General features: G+C 39.4%; 3 protein-coding genes, 1 long non-coding RNA gene and 1 pseudogene across 6 annotated transcripts; 1 reads left to right on the forward strand and 4 right to left on the reverse strand.

Annotated features, from left to right (window-relative positions):
• Positions 1-1346: 1346 nt before the first annotated feature.
• On the reverse strand, positions 1347-4221 carry LOC113664451 (tripartite motif-containing protein 2). Its single transcript, XM_089194618.1, has one exon. It carries the CDS (start codon positions 4219-4221, stop codon positions 2197-2199), a length of 2025 nt encoding a protein of 674 aa, XP_089050744.1. The 3' UTR covers positions 1347-2196.
• A 1428-nt stretch (positions 4222-5649) lies between these two features.
• Positions 5650-11428, forward strand: LOC149034515 (uncharacterized). 2 transcript variants are annotated; one of them, XR_016183161.1, is made up of 4 exons: positions 5650-5755; positions 6278-6358; positions 6755-6847; positions 7544-11428. It is a non-coding gene; the product is annotated as an uncharacterized LOC149034515 (long non-coding RNA). The 2 variants fall into 2 exon arrangements; XR_016183160.1 differs by lacking the exon at positions 5650-5755 and having other exon boundaries at positions 6230-6358.
• On the reverse strand, positions 8504-11915 carry LOC113664437 (E3 ubiquitin-protein ligase TRIM45-like). The gene has a single exon (XM_089194617.1). The coding sequence runs from the start codon at positions 11483-11485 to the stop codon at positions 9365-9367; it is 2121 nt and encodes a 706-aa protein (XP_089050743.1). The 5' UTR covers positions 11486-11915; the 3' UTR covers positions 8504-9364.
• A 2832-nt stretch (positions 11916-14747) lies between these two features.
• On the reverse strand, positions 14748-17112 carry LOC149034516 (E3 ubiquitin-protein ligase TRIM45-like; annotated as a pseudogene). The gene has a single exon (XR_016183169.1). The product of XR_016183169.1 is annotated as an E3 ubiquitin-protein ligase TRIM45-like (transcript).
• An 842-nt stretch (positions 17113-17954) lies between these two features.
• LOC113664448 (E3 ubiquitin-protein ligase TRIM45-like) lies at positions 17955-21448 on the reverse strand. Its single transcript, XM_089194643.1, has one exon. The coding sequence runs from the start codon at positions 21332-21334 to the stop codon at positions 19310-19312; it is 2025 nt and encodes a 674-aa protein (XP_089050769.1). The 5' UTR covers positions 21335-21448; the 3' UTR covers positions 17955-19309.
• Between the last annotated feature and the right edge of the window lie 3039 nt (positions 21449-24487).

The raw sequence follows: 24487 nt of genomic DNA on the forward strand, positions 1-24487 counted from the left end.
TTTTAAGGAAAATTATGTATGGTAATACATGTTTGAGCTTATACATGTATATCTGTGTACATGCAGGTTTCCTGAGAATTTTCTGTTCTTCCATTTAAGAATACAAGTCTCCCAGCTGATGAAATCCTAATTTTTAGCACATGTCCACAGGAAACATTGACATATAATTTGTCAGAAGGAGAATTTCTGTTCTAATTACCACTGCTTTAACCCCTTGGCCCTTTAACTCCCAGAAGTGATTAACATGAAACTTCTCTTTACATTATCCTCACATTAACTAGCCAACAGGTTATGAGAATACTCAACCTTATCAGGTAGAAGTTGATATCTTGATCTAACAACAAATTTGCACAACTAATTAACAAGTGTAGCAGCTAGAGGGGAAAATTAAAATCAAGATCTTGGGAGTTAAAGGGTTAAAATCAAAAGGGGAGAGGTTCGCAGCATATTCAGTAGGATATACCTGGTGGTCATAACCTCCGTTTCTTTACTACTGCTAACAGTAGTTTTGCCCATTGCAGTCACCATAAGTAGAAAGTTGAAAAAGATGATTAAAAATGAACAGAATTCGAAAAAATTTTCACCTGTTTCTGAGAAAATTTTTATTTACATGTCGAAGGTAATTTTTGATCGGTAAATTGTTTATCAGGGTAAGGGATTTTGAATGAGTTACTTTGGTTGAAAACTTTGGCTGGCTTTTTATGGAGTGATTGGAAACTTAAGAGTTGAACTTGAAATCACGTACTCCAGAGCATGTATGTATAATTTCACGGTTATACTGCTAATGAAACATACATGCACGTCTGGATCTGTTGCCATTCAAAGTAAACCTCATAAAGAAATTAAATGTTTAACTTTTTTTTCTTGGAAAATTTTTCTTAACTAAATTGCTGATAGATCTCTGTTATCCCTTTAAAGCTAGCATTGGTATGCATATTGTCCATACTGCTCTATATGCATTTCTTAAGGTGTTGATATGGAGAATTTTTAATTAACAATCAAGAGCTTCTCAAGTTGGTGATCATTTCCTTTATTTGATGTGGAAGGGGGGGGGGTAATTAGATGCTAGTCACTCTATTGGGGTCGAAGGGTCATTGCAATGGTCTCAAACAAAAATAATTTTGAAGCTGACCTAATTCATGCTATTGGATCTGTTGAGGTGTCTATCTTGATTCCCTTGTTTTCTAAGCCTGGATGAAAAAGTTCCTGAATGATCAAATATTTTTGTACATTGATTGTCTCAATTGAAAATATGAGCAAAGCTTTTGAAGATTCATAGAGGCTCAAGACTAATTTGGTAATGAGCCCTGAATAGAGTGTGACTGAAAATTTCATACAATGAGTATATTTAACATATTTTTATTCATCCAAACTACAGAACTACCAGGAAATGAAAAACAGTTTATTCTCAGAATTACCACCTGTATGTACAGTGCATCAATTGATTATGATTGGTAAAGTGGAATTAAGAAGGAAAACAAATCCACCTGAGTGCTAAATGGGTATGTCATATAAACATGCTTATATTGAATATTATACATTAAGTTGTTCAAAAGTTCAACCAATAGAAGGCAAACCAGTTGGTTGTTTACAATGCTCCAGGAACAAAATGTCCTTGGGACTATAGAGAAATAAATCTTATTTGGAGGCAGAGTGGATGGTTAGGACCAGGGAACTCTGGATCTCAATTCCAGTGCCTTTACCCTTTAACTCAAGAGGTGATTAATATACCCAATGAAAACCTTTTTACCTAACTATTTGAAACCCCCTGTACAAGGCACAGAAGTTTGAGCTTCTTATTAATTGTCTCTTTTTTTTTTTTTTTTTTTCTTGAAGTTTTCCCCAGATTACATTAGACCACCTGGTAGTTCTTTGTCCTGACAAGAGCTGTGTCCTCCTGAAATATCTGCTCTTCTCATTCGACCAGATGAAGTGAAAGGCAGACCACAACAAGACTGGTTAAATCTATCTTAGACTCGTTTAAGTCTCCTTTTCTGAGGATAATTTTCCTATATATCTGACTGCTTGTGGGCCATTAGTCAATTTTATGCTTACCCTCCCCCTAAGGGCTAACAATGCATTTACACCGTTGAGTGTTTGCCATTTGTGAAAAAATTTTGCCTTAAAAAAGAAAGTATTCGACTTAGGTTTCCGCGGGCATACAGCATTTGAATGATTCATAGAATTGTAACAGATTTACCTCAGAATGTGTATTTTACTTGCATTTTTGCAAGAGACTAGTATACGCCCATCTGGCGCTGTTACAATTCGACTTGGACCTTGTAAAGGAACGGTAGTTTTGCCTGTAAAGCGACCGTCCAAAGAAAATTGCTGAACTCTGTTATTGTTTGAGTCACAAACAAGAAGGTTATTAGAGCCGTCTAAACACATGCCACGGGGTGCGTCGAACTGTCCATCTTGATTCCCTTTTTCGCCAAACTTGTACAGGAAAGTTTTTGACGCATCAAATGCTTTTATGACGTGATTATCTCTTTCAGTTACCAGGAAAATGTTTTTGTAAAGAACGCAGCCGTATGGTGTGCTGAGTTTCTCTGGACCATTGTCTCCTATTGTGAATAGAGCTTTGCCCTCTTTTGACATTACTTGAACTCTATTGTTTTTGAATTCAGTGACAACAATACGTTCTGTATCGTCAAGGCAAATACTAAGTGGAGTCTTGAAGTGTCCTTTTCCCTCACCTTCTTTCCCAAAGGTTTTTACAACAGATCCTGTCTGGATATTTATGTGTTGTATTCTGTTATTTGATTGATCTGCAATAAGAATTTCGTTGTTGTTTAAAAATGACACCCCATTTGGATTTTTGAATTGTCCAGGATCTGCTCCTTCTTTTCCAATTTGTTGTAAACAGTTCCCTTCTTTATTGAATACGAAAACACAGTGTCCGTAGTAATCTGCAACAGCTATGTCGCCTTGCCTGTTAACGGCGATTCCACTTGGTCCCTTGAACTCCTGCCCTTGGTTGAACTTCAAGTCAAATTCACCGACTACGACAAGTTGACGTTCTTTCACTGCCAAAGTGAACGGACAGGTCGGAAGCTTATCGCCATTAATCTTCACCTCAACGCTGTAGGCGCCAGGCACTTTAGGTGTAAACTTCAGCCTAAGATTGCCGTCTCCTTTTTCTTGAACAGTCACGTTTGTGACATCAACGGCAGGTTTTAACAGCAATTCAACTTGATCGTGAAAATCGGCCTGGTTACAAATCTCTCCCTCTGCAGTTTTTGGACACAACGTTAACTCTACTTCTACACCAGCCTGGAAAGTTTGATCCAGTCCTTTTACAGTTGATTTAGCGGCTTTTGCCGGTTTCTCGGTGAGTTGAATAAAACCCAGTTTCAAGTCTTGTTGCGATGCCGCAGTAAATTTGACAAATGTTGTTGGATGATGCCTTGAAATCTTAACTTCACAAAGCTTTTGAAATTTCTGCTTCAAAGTTGTCATGTTGGATACAATATGCAAGCCAGACCATCTCTGAACGAGACCTTCCGCTAATTTAGCCGCCTGGTTCATTTGTTTTACCAGAAATTCCAGTTCTTGCTTAGCCGATTTAATTTGCTCTATTCTCTTTCTACGTGTCATTTCTAAGGACTCTAACAACTGTTTTTCTTGCTGTCGCGTCTCTATGATCACGTGTTGAGCTGCTTCAGACACGTCTTGTTTAGCGATTGCGATAATCATTTCCACATCCTCTGAGGTTTTTTCAAGTTTTCTAATCTCTTCTCGAAACAACTTTGTCTTTTCCTTGATGGTGTCTACGTTCAACATGATGTGTTTCTTATCTTCTTGCACTCTCTTTTCGATAACGTCGAACTCATGGCCTCGGTGATCTTCGGCGAAGCAAACAGGACAAATACACGCTTCGCAGGAAGAGCAGAAATATCGTAATCTTTCGTTCTTGTGTTGCGAGCAAAACGGCGGCTTCAGTAAGGCCTCGCGATCTTCCGTTTCAAGGAGACCTACCAAACTATTATGGTGAAAGCTGGTAGGCAAACAGTCGAATCGATTTCCTTCTGGTAAATCGATTTCCGCTTGACACTCAGGGCATCTGAATTTGCCTTGTCTGTGGGTTTTTGTCGCATGTTCTTCCAAACACTTACAGCAAAAAGTGTGGAAGCACGAAATTATTTTGGGGTCTGTGTAAGTATCGAGGCAAATTGAACATGTGACTTGTTTCTTGAGGTTTTCCACGAGAGGTTCCATCACGATCGCCTTCAAGAACACATTATTCAAACGAAGAATACAAACAGACAATTGTGAATAATAATTTTTGATTCCGAGAAGCTAGAACAAAGTCCATGACAGCTGAGTTTTTGTATCCAATCACTTTTAAGGATGTAATAGACCTTTTTGCAACGATCTGTCAGCGTTATTTCCTGAAATATCTGCTCTTCTCATCGACCAGATCACGGAAAGGCAGACCACACAGAGAATAGTTAAATCTATCTTAGGTAATTTAGTGTTAACAACTGAATTGAAAACGTAAATTGGCCACCGTGAAGGGTAAAAAGGCTGACGTTTCAGATATGACTATAAGAGGAAAATGTTGAGCTTTCTTTTTTCATTTATTTATTTATCTATTAATTTTCTCCCCTCACGGCAGGGGAGAGGAGATGAAGACAAAAAATGAAATGAAAACTTGAGATCGACTGTGGCATATATGTTTTCCCGATATTTCGGTTCGGCAACTGATGAACCCGTCGTAAGGGGTTAAAGGAAAAAAAAATTAATGTTTCATTAGACCATCAACTGACCATCATGTGTTGAATGCTGTAGCTCAAGAGTTCCATTTGACTCTTGCATGGAAAAAAGCAACATGTCGAGACTTGTGATCGTGAAATGGGATTAGATATGATAAGTCACTTTATCATATAGCTAACAGCGCGCGCGGGCAAGATCAAGTGAATCCTATGTTCTGATTGGATACCTGGGCGGACAAGATTAGCCCTCCTTCGCCCGCTCGGGATTCCCCGTATTGATACCGCGCAAGAAAACTCACAAAGTTCGTAACTTTTCGACAATGTCGGCATATACATAAAAAAAAAAAATAAACGACCCTCTTGGGTTCATTGTGCTACAAAAACAGTTGGCTTTCACTGTCAGCTCTCGAAATAGACAAGTCATTCTTGATTCTCATCAAAGCGAAATCTTTTGCTATACGATGAATCCGTTAATGTTTAAGTCAAGAGAATATAAATTCTCTTGACCAAGCTTGTTCGGTCAAGATGACTGGATATTAGCCTCGTTCTTTTTCAATTTTTTTTTGGACTGAGAGTTCGTCTCAGTCCCTAAAAACGTAAAAAAAAAAAAAAAAACTCGGCCAATATCCAGCCATTTTGACCTCACGCTTGTTCAATAATAATAACAATAATAATAAATTTGATACTTATATAGCGCAAAATTCATTATAACTATATGATCTAATGCGCTTTACAATAAATTAAAAAATATCTAAAAGAAACCCAGGGAATATGATAGTTAGATTACAAAATGAAAACAACAATAACTTATTAAGAATAAATTAAAAAGCGATGAAAAATCTATATAGTACATAGTTTAAAAATGTTCACGCAATTTACAGCATGCTTGTTCAAAAAGATACGTTTTCAGTTGTTTAATTCTTAAAAATATTTACACTACTTACAGCTCTTAGACTTTCCGGAAGAGAGTTCCATAAAAATGGGGCAGCTACCGAAAAAGCTCTGTCCCCAGTGGTCTTGGCAGATCTAATTGCCGGGTGAGCTAATAAATTACTAAAATTTGATCTTAAATTATAATTAGAATCGCCTTTGAATGATATAATATCACTAAAATATGCCGGCGCTAGGGATGGAGAGCTTTAAAAGTCAACAAATTTACCTTAAAAATGATCCTGAATTTAACTGACAGCCAATGGAGATTAATCATCACAGGTGTAATGTGCGAATAACGTGGTGTATTGGTCAGTAACCTGGCGGCAGCGTTTTGAACGCGTTGTAACCTATTAACGTGTATAGCAGGCAAACCATATAATATTGCATTACAGTAGTCGATTCTGCTTATAACAAAAGCTTGCACTAATGACTTTACAGCTTCAACAAGCATATGAATATATTTCATACAGAACCATGCAAATCTGGTAAGGAAAAACAGCGTTGGTAAGTGTAATGCGTGATTTCATTATCTGGATGAATACTTGAAACGGGTGCGCGTAGTCTTGCTCAAAAGTGGGCGAGAAGGGAACTGTTTGCAGATCTTTTATCCGTTTTGCTTTTAACAGCTTCGAGAATTTGATCGCTGTCGTAAGTTGCACGAGAAATTCCTGGAGTCTAATCCTGCTGATTGTACTACATGGGTCAAGGTTAGGAGAGAGTGTTTTCTGTTGTTGTTGTTGAAGTAGTTGTTTTTTTGTTTTTGTTTTATAAGTGTGCTTTTCCGTAAACATTTCCAATTAACTATAGAGGGAGCTTGACCAGAACAAAACTTGCGAACGGAAAGTTATCGAATTGGGAATGAAGAAACCAAAGAACGTGCCCGGCCACGCACACACACGAATGAACAAATAAACCAGTAAAATAAGGGCATGAATATTGATAAATGATCAAGCCAGGGAACGAACTTAAACCGACGAAATCTTTATTAAATTTAGCAGTCAAAAGAGACTATGTGTTAGATATGTAAAAAGACGATAGTGAACCGCTGGCAGTCGGCTTTTAATGAAACCTTTGCTCTGTTTTCTCCTTTTTTCTATTTTTAGTACACCGAACTGGAAACCATTCTTGGTGATACTGACAGGGCACGTGCGCTGTTTGAATTGGCTGTCAACCAACCGTTCGTTGATATGCCCGAGGTAATGTATTACAATGAAGCGTGTAGTTAACTTAACGCACGGCATATTCTGTTTTATTTGTTGCCAGCTCCAGGCGTCAAGTTAGTAAAACGGCGGCTGAGGGAAAAGCTGCGTGGTGTTTCCATTCCATCTCGGAAGAGTAACAGTACTTCTGGTCTCTTTAATTTTATTATGCCATCGAAACTAGGATAAGCTTCGACAGGTATGCAAATTTGTGGAACCTGTATTAAGTGGCATCGTATTTAGCGGCCCTCTTAATTACTGTAATTTTCACCTTGGATTAAAACCGGAAGTTATGTTTTCACGAGAGTTTCGCAATTCATAATTTTTCGTGAAAATGCTTCACTATTAAAATTCGTATTCTCAAAATTTGTTTGAAGCGTACGTGGTGTAAGTTCCTCTCTTTGAAGGTTACCTAAAAATATGGATCAGTTATGTAGAACGGAAGTGACGTTGATAGGGTACTTTAAATTCTAATATTGTTCTGTGATTTAAACGTGAGGCTGATTTACAGTCGTGATCTTCTAGTACTTATGACTGAGCGTTTAATACCGCAATAACCTAGAAACGAATCCTATTCACGATGGTGACATGTCATGTTTTTATATCGCTACTCTTTATTCTAAAATGTATGAATAAAGAAACTTTTTTTGAAAGGTCCGAATCCGATTTAATTTTATCATTTTGATCCTCTAGGACGAATACGGAGACGATAGCTCACAAGAAAAAGATGCCTCGCCGAGTAAAGAAGAGGAGAAAAGTACAAACGGACGACGTAAGAAATCTCTTCAAACTTCTTCAAGTAACTTTGTTGTCTGTCGTCACGCAATCCGTTGTGCCAAATACAGCCAAACTGGCGTAACTGTTAAAACTAATACTAATCATTTTGGCGTCATGCTGAGGTCCAACGCAGCTTGTTCATCATGGCGACCTCCGGTCATCGCAGTCAAATAAGCTTCAGAAATAACATCGGCCGTCCTTTGAGAGAACAACTAGGAGCATGCTCTGTTTACCTTCCGTGGCGTTGAGCTGAAGGTCACATCAGTCACTGCAGCCGAGTTTTACGGCGTTGTTATTCCAAGCAATCTTCATATTCCGGTAAATTCGGCTGTCGTTCATTTATAAAATACATGCTTGAACGGTTTGTTTTTTAATTGTCATGTGAAAAAATTTGCGTGTTTTTATGAGCCACAATTCGGCCGGATTTCACTGAACTTTTCACTTTCAGATTCTGTATTAGAGACTAAAAGGCTTCAGGCGAAACAGTTAAATTCGATTTGCCGAACTATTATGAACTATTCTAACAGGGATTCTGATTGGCTTATTGTAGCGTGCTTTATGAGAGTATAGAGCATGCTGACGTCACTGTTCGCTTTAGAAATAAAGTTTGTTTTGAAAGTTGAAAGTAGTGCGTGGGGAATTTAACGGATTCTTTATTATAAAACAAATAGAGAAGCTTTGACTGAGCTCTGTTCTGTTGTAAAGCACTTAGAAGCGTTAGAGCAGTCATGAAGTAGGGAGAAACACGAGACGTAGTCGAGTGTTTCTCTTTACTCTTCTTTCGTGCTCTAGCCGCTTCCCGCGTGCTATACAACAGAACAGAGCACAGACAAGGCTTCTCTATTTGTTAATCATCCAAACTACAAAACTACCAAAAAAGAAAAGTACAGTTTATTCTTAGAATTACTACCTGTATGTACAGTGCATCAGTTGATTATGATTGGTAAAATGGAATTAAGAAGGAAAACAAATCCACCTGAGTGCTAAATGGGTATGTCATATAAACATGCATATAAATATTTTCTAAGTTGTGGGAAAGTTCAACTTATCGGAGGCAAACCAGTTGATTGTTTACAAAGGACTGGGAACAAACTGATTTTGGGAGTAAAGAGTAACAAATTTCATTTGGAGACAGAGTGGATGGTTAGGACCCTGGAACTCTAGAACTCAATTCCAGTGCCTTCACCCTTTAACTCCAAGAGGTGGTTGACATGTCAATTCTCCTTACAATTGCAAAATTTTATCTTGCAAACAGGTTATGAGAACATACAAGCTTATCAGCTACTGAGTGTTATTGTGATGTAACATCAAATTCTCATGTCGAATTTATAGAGAAATGTATGGCCGTCAGTGGGGAGAATTACTAATTGGATCTTTGCCCTGATAAGGGCTGTGTCCTCCTGAAACATCTACTCTTCTTATTCGACCAGATGAAGTGAAAGGCAGACCTCACGAAGAATAGCTAAATCTATCCTAGACTCGTTGAAGTTTCTTTTTCTGAAGATAATTTTTCTATATATCAGACTGCTATGGGGCAGTAGTCAATTTTGTGCTTACCCTTCTCTTGGTTTCTGCAGTTGAAGCCCTCAACTACAGAAACCAAGAGGCTAACTGCATTTACACCGTTGAGCGTTTCTGCCACTTGCGAAGAAATTTTGCCTTAAAAATTTGTTCAACTTTTGTTTCCGCTGGTATACAACATTTAGCATTTGAATGATTTTTAGAATAGTAACACATTCACCTCAGAATGTATATTTTCTTCGCTACTTTGCAAGAGACTAGTATACGCCCATCTGGCGCTGTTGCAATTCGACGTGGACCTAGTAAAGGAACGATAGTTTTGCCCGTAAAGCGACCGTCCAAAGAAAACTGCTGAACTCTGTTATTGCTTGAGTCACAAACGAGAAGGTTATTGGAGCCGTCTAAACACATGCCACAGGGCACGTTGAACTGTCCGTCTTGATTCCCTTTTTTGCCAAACTTGTACAGGAAAGTGTTTGACGCATCGAATGCTTTTATGATGTGTTTGTCTCTATCAGTTACCAGGAAAATGTTTTTGTAATGAATGCAGCTGTATGGTGTACTGAGTTTCTCTGGACCGCTGTTTCCTACTGTGAATAAAGCTTCGCCCTCTTTTGACATTACTTGAACTCTATTGTTATGCAATTCAGTGACAACAAAACGTTCTGCGTGATCGAGGTGCACAGAACATGGAGCCATAAAGTATCCTTTTCTCTCACCTTTTTTTCCAAAGGTTTTCAAAACAGTTCCTGTCTGGATATTTATGTGTTGTATTCTATTATTTAACGCATCTGCAACAAGAACTTCGTGGTCGTTTAAAAGTAACACTCCGGTGGGACATTTGAATTGTCCAGGATCTGTTCCCTCTTTTCCAATTTGTTTTAAACAGTTCCCTTGTTTATTGAATACAAAAACACAGTGTCCAAGATTATCTACAACAACTATGTCTCCTTGCCTATTTACGGCGATTCCAGTGGGTCCCCTAAGCTTCTGCCCTTGGTTGAACTTCAAGTCCAATTCACCGGCTATGACAAGTTGACGTTCTTTCACTGGTAAAGCGAACGGACAGGTCGGAAGCTTTTCGCCATTAATCTTTACCTCAACGCTGTAGGCGCCAGGCACTATAGGTGTAAACTTCAGTTTTAGATTGCCGTCTTCTCTTCCTTGAACAGTCACGTTTGTGACATCTTGGGTAGGTTTTATCAGGAATTCAACTTGATCGTTAAGATCAGCCTGGTTACTAATCTCTCCGTCTGCTGTTTTTGGACATAGTGTGAACTCTGCTTCTACACCAGCCTGGAAAGTTCGATCCAATCCTTCTATAGTTGATTTAGCGGCTTTTGCCGGTTTCTCGGTGAGTTGAATAAAACCCAGTTTCAAGTCTTGTTGCGATGCCGCGGTAAATTTGACAAATGTTGACAGATGATGCCTTGAAATCTCAACTCCATGAAGCTCTTGAAATTTCTGCTTCAAAGTTGTCTTGGTCTGTATAATATTCAAGCCTGAGCCTCTCTGCACCAGATTTTCCGCAAACTCAGCCGCTTGGTTCATTTGTTTTATCAGAGTTTCCAGTTCTTGCTTTGCCGAGTGAATTCGCTCTATTCTCTTCCGACGCGTCATTTCTAAGGACTCTAAGAGCTGTTTTTCTTGCTGTCGCATCTTTGTGATCACGTGTTGAGCTGCCTCAGACACTTCTTGTTTAGCGATTGCGATAGTCACTTCAACATCCTCAGAGGTTTTCTCAAGCTTTTTTATCTCTTCTCGAAACAATTTTGCCTCTTCCTTAATGGTGTTGACATTCAACATGATGTATTTCTTATCCTCCTGTAGTGCTTTTTCAATAACGTCGAATTCATGGCCTCGGTGGTCTTCGGCGAAGCAAACAGGACAAATACACGCTTCGCAGGAAAAGCAGAAATATCGTAGTCTTTCGTTCTTGTGTTGCGAGCAAAATGGCGGCTTGAGCAAGGCCTCGCGATCTTCCGTTTCAAGGAGACCTACCAAACTATTTTGGTGAAAGCTGGTGGGCAAACGGTCGAAGCGATTTCCTTCTGGTAATTCGATATCTGCTTGACACTCGGGGCATCTGAATTTGCCTTGGTTTTGGGTGTTTCTTGCATGTTCCTCCAAACACTTGCAACAAAAAGTGTGGAAGCACGAAATTATTTTCGGGTCTGAGTAAGTATCGAGACAAATTGAACATGTGACTTGCTTCTTGAGGTTTTCTACGAGAGGTTCCATCACGGTTGCCTTGAAGAACAGATTATTCAAGCGACGAGTACAGACAGACAATTGTGAATAATAATTTTTGATTCCGCGAAGACATAACAAGTCCATAACAGCTAAGTTTTTGTGACCAATCACATTGAAGGACGTATTGACCCCTCGCGAGTGCAATCCCCTCGAATAGAATAGCGAAGTATATTCTATTATAAATAGAGCTCTTTATGTGACAAACAGGTGTTCGCAAGTGCCCTCGGGCAATTAAGGATTAATTTCACCTTGTATTTTTTAAAGTTTTTCCCAAATTGCCCGGATCGCGCATCGAAGGTCTTTGCGATTACATATGCAAAGGAATTAACGACAGAGATTAAAAGAAAAATATGCAATGGAAAATGAAATAGGAGAAGGAAGCGTTTATAACAAACTGAAAGTGAGCGGTTTAATTAGTCTTTGCGTGCCTCTTTTGGCCTGACCATGCACGTAGTGGTGTGTTTATTTGCGTGGTGGAGAAGACCGCTGTGCGTGACAAAAATACTGGGAGGTTATAGTGTGACACACGTGGCGGAATATTTCATTTCGTAGTTTCATTGAACCCAGGAGTTGGAATAGTTTTAGTTTTCTGATTTTCCTGGTAAGGGGACTCTTGAAAAAAACTCAGTTCATCGGAAGTAACTGACGTTTCAGAAAAATTAGCGGAAGTAACATAATGTTTAGAGTCTAAAGACTAGTTTAAGAGTCGATTGTTTTTACAATGTTTCAAAACCTGCAAAACAGTACATGCAAATTTTGACCGGAGAACAACTCAACACTCTCCTGGAATAATTACTTCCACGCAGGCTAACGCCGAAACGAAACGAAATATTCCGCCACATATGCGGGGCTATAACCTCACAGCAGTTTTGTCACACACAGCGTTCTTCTCCACTACGCAAAAAAAAACAAAAACAAAAAAAACACGGCGCTATGTGCATGATCAGGCCAAACGAGGAACGCAAAGACTAATTAGACAGGCTAACGCCGAAACTGTCTGCCGCGTTCACGAACTATTCGGTCGGTCAAGAGAATAAAGGAAATTATCACCAATAAAAGAAACTCTAGATTGTTAAACAAATTCTCCTTGGAAACGTATAGAGGACAGTATAGAGAAATTGCACACTGATGTTAGGATTTGAAGAGTTAATAGAGTATAACTTAAAACTCCATGCAATCAGCACAAGTCAAGAACCTGGAATTACTGCGACTGTGTACAGTGTATCAATTGATTATCATTGGTAAATGTAACAAAAAGGGCAGCTAATTAATCTGATAGGTAATTGGGTATGTTGTACAAACATAAATATCATCAAAATTGTTAGAGAGGTTCATCTTACTTCGTCACTAAGGTAAACCAGTTGGTTGTTTACAAAGCACAGGGAAGAACATGTTTTCAAGACTTCTGAGAAACAAATCTCATGAAGCGCCAGAGTGAATGGTTAGGGCCTGGGAACTTTAGACATCAATTCCAGTGCCTTCACCCTAAAACTCTAAGAGGTGATTAACATGTAAATTCTCCTTACGATTTAAATATGTTATCTTGTAGAAAGAAAAGACAAACTTATGAGCTGAGGGTATTATTCTGATACAACACCAAGTTACCTCGTCTTTACGGCTTAACATGTAAATTCTCCTTCTGAATTCCGATATTTTACCTTGTAGACAGGTTATGAGAAAAGACAAGCTTATCAGTTGAGGGTATCATTCTGATATCACACTTAATTCACTAGTCGCATTTATAGAGAAATGTATGGTAGTCGGTAGGGAGAATTACTAATTGGATCTTTGAGGTCAAATGGGTGAAGCCACCTGCCATGCGCGCCCTTTCTGCAACTTCCAGTCAAATAAAACTGAAGCAAGAAAATCCCTTTAAATTCACTTTGAAGATGATTGGTGAAAAAGACATGGATAGGTAAACTGCACATCATTCAATGAAAAGAATATACCTAATCGAGACATTCTTACCTAACTACTTGAGACCTCTTGTACAAGCTAAGGCACAGAAGTGTGAGGTTCCTATTGATTAGGTCTTTTTGTTTTCCTTTTTCTTTGCTCTCTTCAGTTAAATTTCCTCTTGATAACATCAAGATCATGTTGTTGTTCTTTGCCCTGATAATGGCTGTGTCCTCCTTAAATATCTGCTCTTTCTATTCGACAAGATGAAGGGAAAAGTAGACCTCACGAAGAAAAGATAAATCTATCTTAGACTCGTTCAAGTTTCCTTTTCTGAAGATAATTTCCCTATATATCGGACTGCTATTGGGCAGAAGTCAATCTTGTGCTTACCCCCTCCCCCCTTCCCCTTGGCTTCTGTATTTGAGGGCTAACGATGCATTCTGTTAAGAGAAAAATTACTCTAAACTCGTAGTCTTGTTGTCTCTTTCTTTATTCCTTCGTACTGCACAAGTTATTACAACGGGGACTAGCTCTGATCTCTCGAGGAAAGTGTGGGTCACCGTTTACAAATTTGACACTTACTGAGCTGTCAGTCTCTAACCTTCGTCATGTTTTTACACTTAAATAGCGAATCACGTTGGGCCTCGCAAAAACGGAGTTCGCATGCTAAGTAGTTACCTTCGCGGTGTTTACGCTTCACGAAATGTCTTTCTAACTTAAATTTCTTGGTCTGACAGTCAAGTTTGGGCAAAACAAAAACAAGATTGACAATATAAAAATTATAATCAACTTAGTAACAGAATCAAAATCATCCTTAAAAAGGTATCCCATAAGAAAATTATTCTTGAAGGCTGTTGCATAACAACAGAATAAAGACAAAATTCGGAGAAGAAAGGGCCTTCCCAAGGTACCGCCCCTAAAAGAGCTACGTGCTGGTCGTATAAGTTATCTAATTATAAATTCAGTGCGGAAGATGAGAAGTACTACATGTTTAGACCTTAAGTCACCTCTAAGAAAAAGAGGTGTCGAACGTGTTAAATTAAAAACTGAAACCTATTTTCCTGATCGGGAACTCGACATGGATTTAGCCTAAAAACGAGGATATTAAATGGATAAACTATAAAGGAGGGTTATTTCCAGGAAATTCTTGTGCGGGATCAATTTTTATAGGGTAGAGTCATTTTCTTAGTAATTAATTATTTTTTTAGCAACATAATGAAAATATACCGGTATCTAGCCGCAAACCGCAGTTTACGCAAAAACATCTGTTTCCATGTCAATTTCACGATCACAATAAGGAAAAGGTGACCAAACTCTACCTGTAAGGTAAGACCGCCAAAAGGAATAAGAAATGATCAACTGGCTTATTATAATGTTTACTGAATGGCTTATACAAATATGTTATTTCCATTTGTTTTTCCAACACCAATATAGGAAACCCTTATATTTTTATCGTTTAACAATTTACACCTTTTTAAAAGCGTTTCTGCCACTTGTGAAGAAATTTTGCTTAGAAAAAAATTTGTTCGACTAAAGTTTCCGCTGGTATACAGCATTTAGCATTTGAATGATTCATAGAATTATCTTAGAATGTATACTTTCTTCGCTACTTTGCAAGAGACTAGTAAACTCCCATCTGGCGCTGTTACAATTCCTAGTGGACCTTGTAAAGGAACGGTAGTTTTACCTGTAAAGCGACCGTCCAAAGAAAACTGCTGAACTCTGTTATTGAAATAGTCACAAACAAGAAGGTTATTAGAGCTGTCTAAACACATGCCACAAGGTCCGTTGAACTGTCCGTCTTGATTCCCTTTTTCGCCAAACTTGTACAGGAAAGTGTTTGACGCATCAAATGCTTTTATGACGTGATTGTCTCTTTCAGTTACCAGGAAAATGTTTTTGTGAGAAATGCAGCTGTATGGTGTGCTGAGTTTCTCTGGACCACTGTCTCCTACTGTGAATAGAGCTTCGCCCTCTTTTGACATTACTTGAACTCTATTGTTATTCAGTGACAACAGTACGTTCTGTCTCGTCAAGGCAAATGTTAAGTGGAGTCTTGAAGTGTCCTTTTCTCTCACCTTTTTTTCCAAAGGTTTTTACTACAGTTCCTGTCTGGATATTTATGTGTTGTATTCTATGATTTAATTGATCTGTAATAAGAATTTCGTTGTTGTTTAGAAATGACATTCCATTTGGATATTTGAATTGTCCAGGATCTGCTCCTTCTTTTCCAATTTGTTTTAAACAGTTCCCTTCTTTATTGAACACAAAAACACAGTTTCCAAGATTATCTACAACAGCTATGTCGCCTTGTGTGTTTACGGCGATTCCAGTTGGTTCCTTGAACTCCTGTCTTTGGTTGAACTTCAAGTCCAATTCACCGACTTCGCTAAGTTGACGTTCTTTCACTGGCAAAGTGAATGGACAGGTCGGAAGCTTTTCGCCACTAATCTTCACCTCAACGCTGTAGGAGCCAGGCACTTTAGGTGTAAACTTCAGCCTAAGATTGCCATCTCCTTTTTCTTGAACAGTCACGTTTGTGACATCTTTGGTGGGTTTTATCAGCAATTCAACTTGATGTTCAAGATCGGCCTGGCTAACAATCTCTCCTTGTGCTGTTTTTGGACATAACGTAAACTCTGCATCTATACTAGCTTGGAAAGTTTGATCCAGTCCTTCTACAATTGATTTAGCTATGTTTGCCGGATTTTTGTTGAGTCGAATAAATCCCAGTTTCAAGTCTTGTAGGGATGCCGGGGTGAATTTGGCAAATGTAGTCTGGTGATGTTTAGGAACTTCAACTTCGCCAAGCTCTTGAAATTTCTGCCTCAAAGCTTCTTTGTTCTGCATGATGTCTGAACTTGAGCCTCTTTGCACCAGATTCTCCGCAAACTCAGCTGCTTGGCTCACTTGTTTTACCAGGGATTCCACTTCCTGTTTAGCCGCGTTAATCTTCTCAAGTCTCGACACGCGTGTTGTTTCCAGGGATACAATCGCTTCTCGCTCGCGGTGTCGAATGTCTACGATCATTTGTTAGGCTGTTCGCGAGACTTCTCGCTTGGCTGTTGTGAAATTTCTTTCAAGCTCAGAAATCGTTTCTTCGAACTCCTTGATGACTTGACAAAGTTGAGTTTCTTTTTCCTTGATGATCTTAGCACCAGACATGATGTTTTCCTTTTCGTCGTGTGCTGCTTTGTCAAGCAAAACGGCGTTGTGGTTTTGATGATCCGTGACAATGCAAATTGAACAAATGCAAACTTGACACTGCGAGCAAAAGAATCGCGTGATTTCTTTCTCGTGGAACTGTTGTGAACAAAATGGCTGTCGCTTCAGTAGTGCTTCGTAATCCTCTCCTTTAAAGTCTTTGACTGGCGTGACTTTGTGTCCCTCAAACGTTGCACTCAGCATTTGATGCGAATTGAAACAATCCAGGCACATGAATCGTCCGCAATCAAAGCAATAGTACATCTGAGGGTTAGCTTTCCTGCATTGGGAACAAGTAATGCTACTTGTATCACCACTTTGTCGAACGGCAAGGAGACTCAACAAACTATTGTGGAAAAAACTGATGGGCAAACGATCGAAGCGATTTCCTTCTGGTAAATCGATCACTGCCTGACACTCGGGGCATCGGAACTTTCCTTGCCTCTGGCTCACTCTTGCACGCCTTGTTAATTTCACATAACCGCTCGGAAAAAAGGTTAAAATGACGAGGGAAAAACTTTACCTTCAAGTTAGAAAATTAGCGAAATAGAAAGCCACAATATTATAATATTATTATTTATTATTATTTGAAAAAAAAAAAAAAAAAGAAGAGAAAAACAGAAGCAGTGTGTGATGTTTGTTGCTAATTCCTTTGGAGAAGAAACAATCTCGCATTGTTCAACTTCAGGAATTCAGCCGAAATTATTCATTGCAAGTTCCTTTGTAGCAATCCGTTTTGACTTCGTCCTTTGAAAGGTTCTCTTTGGCAAGTCACCTCATCAAGTTATCTATTCAAGTGGGATGCTAATCTTTCCCTAGCTGCCTTACCTTTTTTCGATAGCATTGGTAAGGCGAGTAAACGCGAAGCGAGCGCGTTTGAGTAACCCTGTACGAGAGAAAAACAAAACAAATCACTACCCACACTCCCGTGCGAATGCGATCGACCCCGGGCGATCATGCAAATCAAACAACACAATCGATTTACAACAAGACAACAGATCTGTCCTTTGCGGTTGGAGTGCCTGTCTTAGTCTAAACTGTCATCGATGTCCCGTTCGTGAAAAAACAATTTTGCCAGTGGCTTTACATAAAAACAGAGAGTAATTAAAAAATATTGGAACAAACGGCCATTGTTTCAGATTCCTAGAAAACAAAACAAAGTCCGTGTCAGCTGATCTATTTTTGTCCTGTCACTTTCCTTGGCTTAGTTGACCTCTTTGTAAAGTTAAACTGTTTATCTACTGCGTTTAGAAGTAAATGAATATTTGTCTGAAAGCTTCATATTAAGAAAATCCGTTGTTTGAATTTTATTGTTCTTAATAAAGATTTAGTTATATATAAACACGTAAAAAATAGCGAGATGAACCGACGTTTCGGAGTCTTCATGGCGCCATTGTCAAGGTAATTGTTAGAATAATGAATTCTGCGAGTATCAATAACTGCAATAAACTTACATGATAAAGTATGCGAGATTTAAATCGCTATTTTTGACATGTTTATTGTTATTAAAATAGGAAAGAATTCATGGCCTTTTACTGAAACTGAAACGAAAACTTCAGGGCGGGGAGAGATTTAGATGTGCAATGTTGAAAAGCGCAAAACGTGCTTGAAATATTCATCAATCAACGAAATTATCGCCCTTCGTAGTTCTTAAAAATGTTTTTAAGCTTCTTTGCCTCTAATTCATGTTTTTTTCATCAATTTTCTGCCTATTGTCATATTCAATCTTGAAGAAATGTATAATAGTTTCCGTGTTTACATAGCCTGATGTAAACACGCGGGAGGTTGGGAGAACACGAGATAAGCGTAGGAAACCACGACGCGAAGCGGAAGTTAGAAAGTTCGTTCTATTTAGTCACTAGGACAAACTAGTTGGCTGTTTAGAAAGCACAGGGAAGAAGTTGTTTTTAAGACTTCTGTGATACAAATCTCATGGAGAGCTAGAGTGGATGATTAGGAACTGGGAACGATAGATCTCAATTCTAGTGCCCTCATCCTAAGACTGTAAGAGGTGATTAACGTGCGAATTCTCCTTACGATTCCAATATGGTATCTTGAAGACAGGTTATGAGAAAAGACAAGCTTATTAGCTGAGGGTATTATTCTGAGACGACACCAAATTCTCTTGTCTTTGCCCTAAAACTCCAAGAGGTGATTAACATGTAAATTCCACTCACGATTCCCATGTTATCTTGTAGACAGGTTGTGAGAAAAGACAAACTTATCAGCCGAGGGTATTCTGATATCACACTAAATTCTCATGTCGAATTTATTGAGAAATGTATGGCAGTCGGAGAGGGAGAATTACTAATTGGATCTTTGAAGTTAAAGGGTGAAGCCACTTGGCCATGCCCTTCCTGCTACAAAGCACAGAAGCGTGAGGTTCCTATTGATTATATGTCTTTTTCTTTTCTTATTTTTGCTCTCTTCAGTCGAGTTTTCTCCAGATTGCATTAGACCATGGGGTAGTTCTTTTCCCTGATAATGGCTGTGTCCTCCTGAAATGTTTGCTCTTCTTATTTGACCAGATGAAGTGAAAGGCAGACCTCACGAACAAAAGTTAAATCTATTTTAGACTCGTTGAAGTTTCCTTTTCTGAGGACAATTTTCCTATATGTCTGACTGCTCATGGTGTATTAGTCAATTCGAATTCTGTGCTTACCCCCTTTCCTCTGTATTTGCAGGCTAACGATGCACTTACACCGTGGAGTGTTTCCGCCACTTGTTAAGAAATTTACCTTGGAAAATGAATGATTCGACTCTAGTTTCCGCTGGCATACAGCATTTGGATGATAAGTAACACATTCACTTCAGTATATATATTTTCTTAGCTTTAAGGCTTGTGACCAGTATACACCCATCAGGTGCTGTTACAATTTGAAATGGACTTTGTAAAGGAACGGTAGTTTTGCCTGTAAAGCGACCGTCCAAAGAAAATTGCTGAACTCTGTCATTGAAATAGTCACAGACAAGAAGGTTATCAGAGCCGCCTAAGCACATGCCACGGGGGGAGTTGAACTGTCCGTCTTGATTCCCTTTTTCGCCAAACTTGTACAGGAAAGTCTTAGACGCATCAAATACTTTTATGACGTGATTGTCTCTTTCAGTTACCAGGAAAATGTTTTTGTAAGGAATGCAGCTGTATGGTGTGCTGAGTTTCTCTGGACCACTGTCTCCTATTGTGAATAGAGCTTTGCCCTCTTTTGATATTACTTGAACTCTATTGTTGGATAATTCAGTGACAACAACTCGTTCTGTATCGTCAAGGCAAATACTAAGTGGAGTCTTGAAGTGTACTTTTCTCTCACCTTTTTTTCCAAAGGTTTTTACAACAGATCCTGTCTGGATATTTATATGTTGTATTCTATTATTTGATTGATCAGCAATAAGAATTTCGTTGTTGTTTAAAAATGACACCCCATTTGGATTTTTGAATTGTCCAGGATGTGTTCCTTCTTTTCCAAATTGGTGTAAACAGTTCCCTTCTTTATTGAATACAAAAACACAGTCTCCGTAATAATCTACAACAGCTATGTCGCCTTGCCTGTTTACGGCGATTCCATTGGGTCCCTTGAACTCCTGCCCTTGGTTGAACTTCAAGTCCAATTCGCCGACTACGACAAGTTCACGTTCTTTCACTTTCAAAGTGAACGGAGAGGTGGAAAGCTTTTCGCCATTAATCTTCACCTTAAGGCAGTAGGTGCCGGGCGTCTTAGGCGTAAACTTCAGGCTAAGATTGCAGTCCTCTCTTTCTTGAACAGTCACGTTTGTGACATCTTTGGTGGGTTTAATCAGCCATTCGACTTGCTCTCTTAGATCGGCCTGGTTACAAATCTCTCCTTCTGCTGTTTTTAGACACAACGTAAACTCTGCTTCTACACCAGCTTGGAAAGTTTGATCCAGTCCTTCTAGGGTTGATTTAGCTGCGTTTGCCGCATTCTCGTCGTGTTGAATAAAACCCAGTTTCAAGTCGTGTTGAGATGCCGCGGTAAATTTGACAAATGTTGTCGGATGATGCCTTGAAATCTCAACTCCACGAAGCTCTTGGAATTTCTGCTTCAAAGCTGTCTTGGTCTGTATAATATCCAAGGGTGAGCTTCTCTGAACGAGATTTTCTGCAAACTCAGCCGCTTGGTTCATTTGATTTACCAGAGATTCCAGTTCTTCTTTAGCCGAGTTAATTAGCTCTATTTTCTTTCTACGTGTCATTTCTAAGGACTCTAACAACTGTTGCTCTTTTTGTCGCGTCTTCGTGATCACGTGTTGAGCTGCCTCAGACACTTCTTGTTTAGCGATTGCGATGAACATTTCCACATCCTCAGAGGTTTTCTCAAATTTTCCTATCTCTTCTCGAGACAAGTTTGCCTTTTCCTTGATGGTGTCGACGTTCAACATGATGTATTTCTTATCCTCCTCCACTGCTTTTTCAATAACGTCGAACTCATGGCCTCGGTGATCTTCAACTAAGCAAACAGGACAAATACACGCTTCACAGGAAGAGCAGAAATATCGTAGTCTTTCGTTCTTGTGTTGCGAGCAAAATGGCGGCCTCAGCAAGTCCTCGCGATCTTTCGTTTCAAGGAGACCTAACAAACTATTATGGATGAAGCTGGTGGACAAACGGTCGAAGCGATTGCTTTCAGGTAAATCGATTTCCGCCTGACACTCAGGGCATCTGAATTTGCCTTGTCTGTGGGTGTTTCTTGCATGTTCCTTCAAACACTTGCAACAAAAAGTGTGAAAGCACGATAATATTTTGGGGTCTGTGTAAGTATCGAGACAAATTGAACATGTGACTTGTTTCTTGAGGTTTTCCACGAGAGGTTCCATTATGATCGCCTTGAAGTACAAATTAATGAAACGACGAATTGTGAAATCTAAGATTTAATTTTCGATTCCGAGAAAACAGAGTACATGACAGCTGAGTTTTTGTGACCAATCAGATTCAAGGACGTAGTTGACCCTTTTTGTAACGTTATGTCAGTGTTAATTCCTCGCTTATGATGAATAGACTAAGTCGGTCAACCGAAAAACCGTGGCACGCTCCTTATAAATGTTACCACATGCGGGTTAAATTACTGAATGCTGATTGGCTGAGACAGAGGGTATTTTTTTTTAATCACGAGGGCAAAGAGCATGATCAGTTGATAGATATAGATGCGGGAATGTTACTTCCCAACAGTTCAGCCACGCATATCGTTCTTCTCCACCTAGCTAAAAAAAAAAAAAAAAAGGAAAGAAAACAACAACAACAATAACAAAAACACGCCGCTACGTGCATGGTCAAGCCAAACGAGGCGCGTAAAGACTTATTGGATAGGCTAACGCCGAAACGGTCTGTCACGTTCAAGAACAAAGGTCGTTTTGGGTCTACCCTCACCCGGACGATCATTTAACACAATCGATTCACAACAAGGCAACAGATCTGTATTTTGCGGTTGGATTGTCCTTCTTAGTTTTAAACTGTAATCGATGCTGGTGGTTTTACATAGGGGTAGACAATACTTGAAAAAACCGATGATTATCTTTTATCTTGATTTTTAGAGTAAAACTTGATATGCATATATGGCTTCTTACGTTGAAAATAAGTTAGGGCCTGTTTACATGGAGGTGGGGAACCCCAGGTAGGTGAGGTAACCCGCCTAGGTGGGGTAACTCGCCTGTCAATATAATTTCTTATTTTATCTTGATCACGTTTACATGATAGGGGGGGTGACCCGTCTGCCAGGTAGGGTAACCCTGTGACAATTTGCCATTTAAACGTCTCAAGGTGGGGTAACCCTCCTAGCCGGGGCTGTGTTCATGGCAAAAAGCTCAAAGGCGAAACATGTGTGTTTTAAGACTTTGTACATTTCCTAGCCGTCTCATGGAAGAAATCACCAGAAACTGCAACGGACACACGCGTAACCTGACACCGCGTAACACAACGCGTGACCCTTTCATGAATCAATACATATTGTCCGAGAATTAATCTTTCTTCTTATTCGAGATGTGAGCTTGGAACGCCTCTGCTCAAACTCCTTAATTGCAAGCGCAACAACAACCTCAAGAAACCTCACCCCAGCACCCGGGGTCGTAAGATTGCATGTAAACGCGTTTTATTTTTCGACCACGGCTAGGCGGGTTACATGAAATTTATAAGTGAGAAAGAAGACGAAACTGGCAAAGGAACTTTTCAGTATGAAAGCTTTATCCAAAACAGTTCTTGATTTTCTTTTAGAAGCGTAAAACGTGCGAATTTCTTGCGTGTACGGAACACACGAAATGGAATTCATCATGCTTAGATCGTAGTTTACTTGACTTCACGGCCACAGATGGCGAGGTAATCATCTTGCGAAATAGCTGTCATGGCGAAATTACAAGAGTTTGTATGCGACTATTTACGACCACTTAAAGGAATAAAAAAATAAGTCAAATTCTCAATAAAAATACCTTACCTTAAATCCACAGTACATCGCTTGTTATCTGACCGCTTACTACCAGAAATGGATAACTCGCTAAAATGGGTGCTTTTCAACATGGTAAGCGGTCAGATAAGAAGCGATGTACTTTGGAAGTAAGGTGAGGCATTTATCTTACATTTATTGTTCCTTAGAGCGGTCGTAAATATTCCCATACAAACTCTTATAGTTTTGCCATGACTATTATCTCGCAAGGTGATCATCTCACAGCTGGAGCTTGGGCCCCCTGTGCACGGTCAGAAAATTGCGCAGCCTTATGTTGAAAATTCTGAAAGTTCTATGTTTTGACACAACGTCTTCTCTTAAAAAAGTACTTTTTGGACATCTCTTTAATCAAAAATAATATTTACTAGGTCTTAGAATCTTCATAATGTCGCTAGGCATCGCTCGAAGTCCGAAAGTTTGGTTTTCATTCTATGGCCCCAATTCGCACCGCCTCAGTGAATTCTAGTGTTGTTGACTCGAAAGATTATTTTGTCGCTTTTAAGACTTTGATGTCAATCATTTTCCGAGCAGAGTATTCTATAGCATTTTTTTTTTATTTTGTGTTCCAGAAGGTCTAACGTGATCGGTAAGGAACGGAAAATCCGACTTGAAAATATTGAAAGTCGGTCGCGCGGACGCCCTTTTTTCATATTTGATCATTTCTTGTAAACGCATAAAGTGGCCCCTTTTTAGTATCCGCCAAAGTTATCAAAATATCTGCGCAAAAGACGGATTCTGATTGGTTTATAGATCCTCTTACAATAGAGGAGTCTGTGGACCAAATTCTGCATAGTAAGGGGGTGGGAAAAAGCGTCTCTCGTGTGAGTCCACCGTGTGCGCGGCATGGCCAGTTACGGGCGGTTTAGGTGTCAATGTGTTATCAAATTAAAGGGTAACTGACGCCAAATTTTCCTCCTTTATTTTGGCCCCAATACATTTCTCTTAGGTTAAAGAATGCTAAATGAGCAAATACACGATATAATGTGCAAAATCAAATTTTCCACAAATTTTTTTTGTCGCTTAATCGACGGCCATTTTGAAAACGGTCCGATCCAGGTCACGTGATAAGATACGTAACACGTGTGTAAGGCAGTGAAAAGTACAGTAAATGGTTTGAACCCGGGGGTAACATGTAATAGTGTAGTTTGATCGTCCGGGTGAGTGTAGTCCTTAGAAGGACTGTTGTCAGTAATGGTGACTGACGTTTCGACAACCTGAGCGGAAGTCATCATCAGAGTTAAGTGAAAGGTTGTTGTCAGTCGAATGAACTTAGTCCTGTTTGTGTAAACTGATTGGTCAGTTTTGCTGTGATGTTATTGGCTGTAAGACTCAAGTGGCGTAGGTCAGTCGTGATTGGTCGGTTTGGATCCGTTAGTGAAGTTAGGTCGTTCGTTTGTAATGTTAATGTCGTGAGTGAGTCGTTGGTATGGTGCCGCCAGTGGTTGGCACCTGCTGAGGGGAGTTTGTTCCAAGTTAGTAAACCAGCTTTCCAGGGTCATTCGTTGAAAGTAGTTGGTGCTGTAGGTTAGGCATTGCG

Source organism: Pocillopora damicornis, chromosome 14 (genome assembly GCF_964200805.1).
Source record: "Pocillopora damicornis chromosome 14, jaPocDami1.2, whole genome shotgun sequence".
Classification (NCBI taxonomy): Eukaryota; Metazoa; Cnidaria; class Anthozoa; order Scleractinia; family Pocilloporidae; genus Pocillopora; species Pocillopora damicornis.

Excerpts from the sequence above, each read along its gene's own strand:
- LOC113664437 (XM_089194617.1), bottom strand. The coding sequence starts at position 11,485 with ATGGACTTGTTATGTCTTCGCGGAATCAAAAATTATTATTCACAATTG.
- LOC113664448 (XM_089194643.1), bottom strand. The coding sequence starts at position 21,334 with ATGGAACCTCTCGTGGAAAACCTCAAGAAACAAGTCACATGTTCAATT.
- LOC113664451 (XM_089194618.1), bottom strand. The coding sequence starts at position 4,221 with ATGGAACCTCTCGTGGAAAACCTCAAGAAACAAGTCACATGTTCAATT.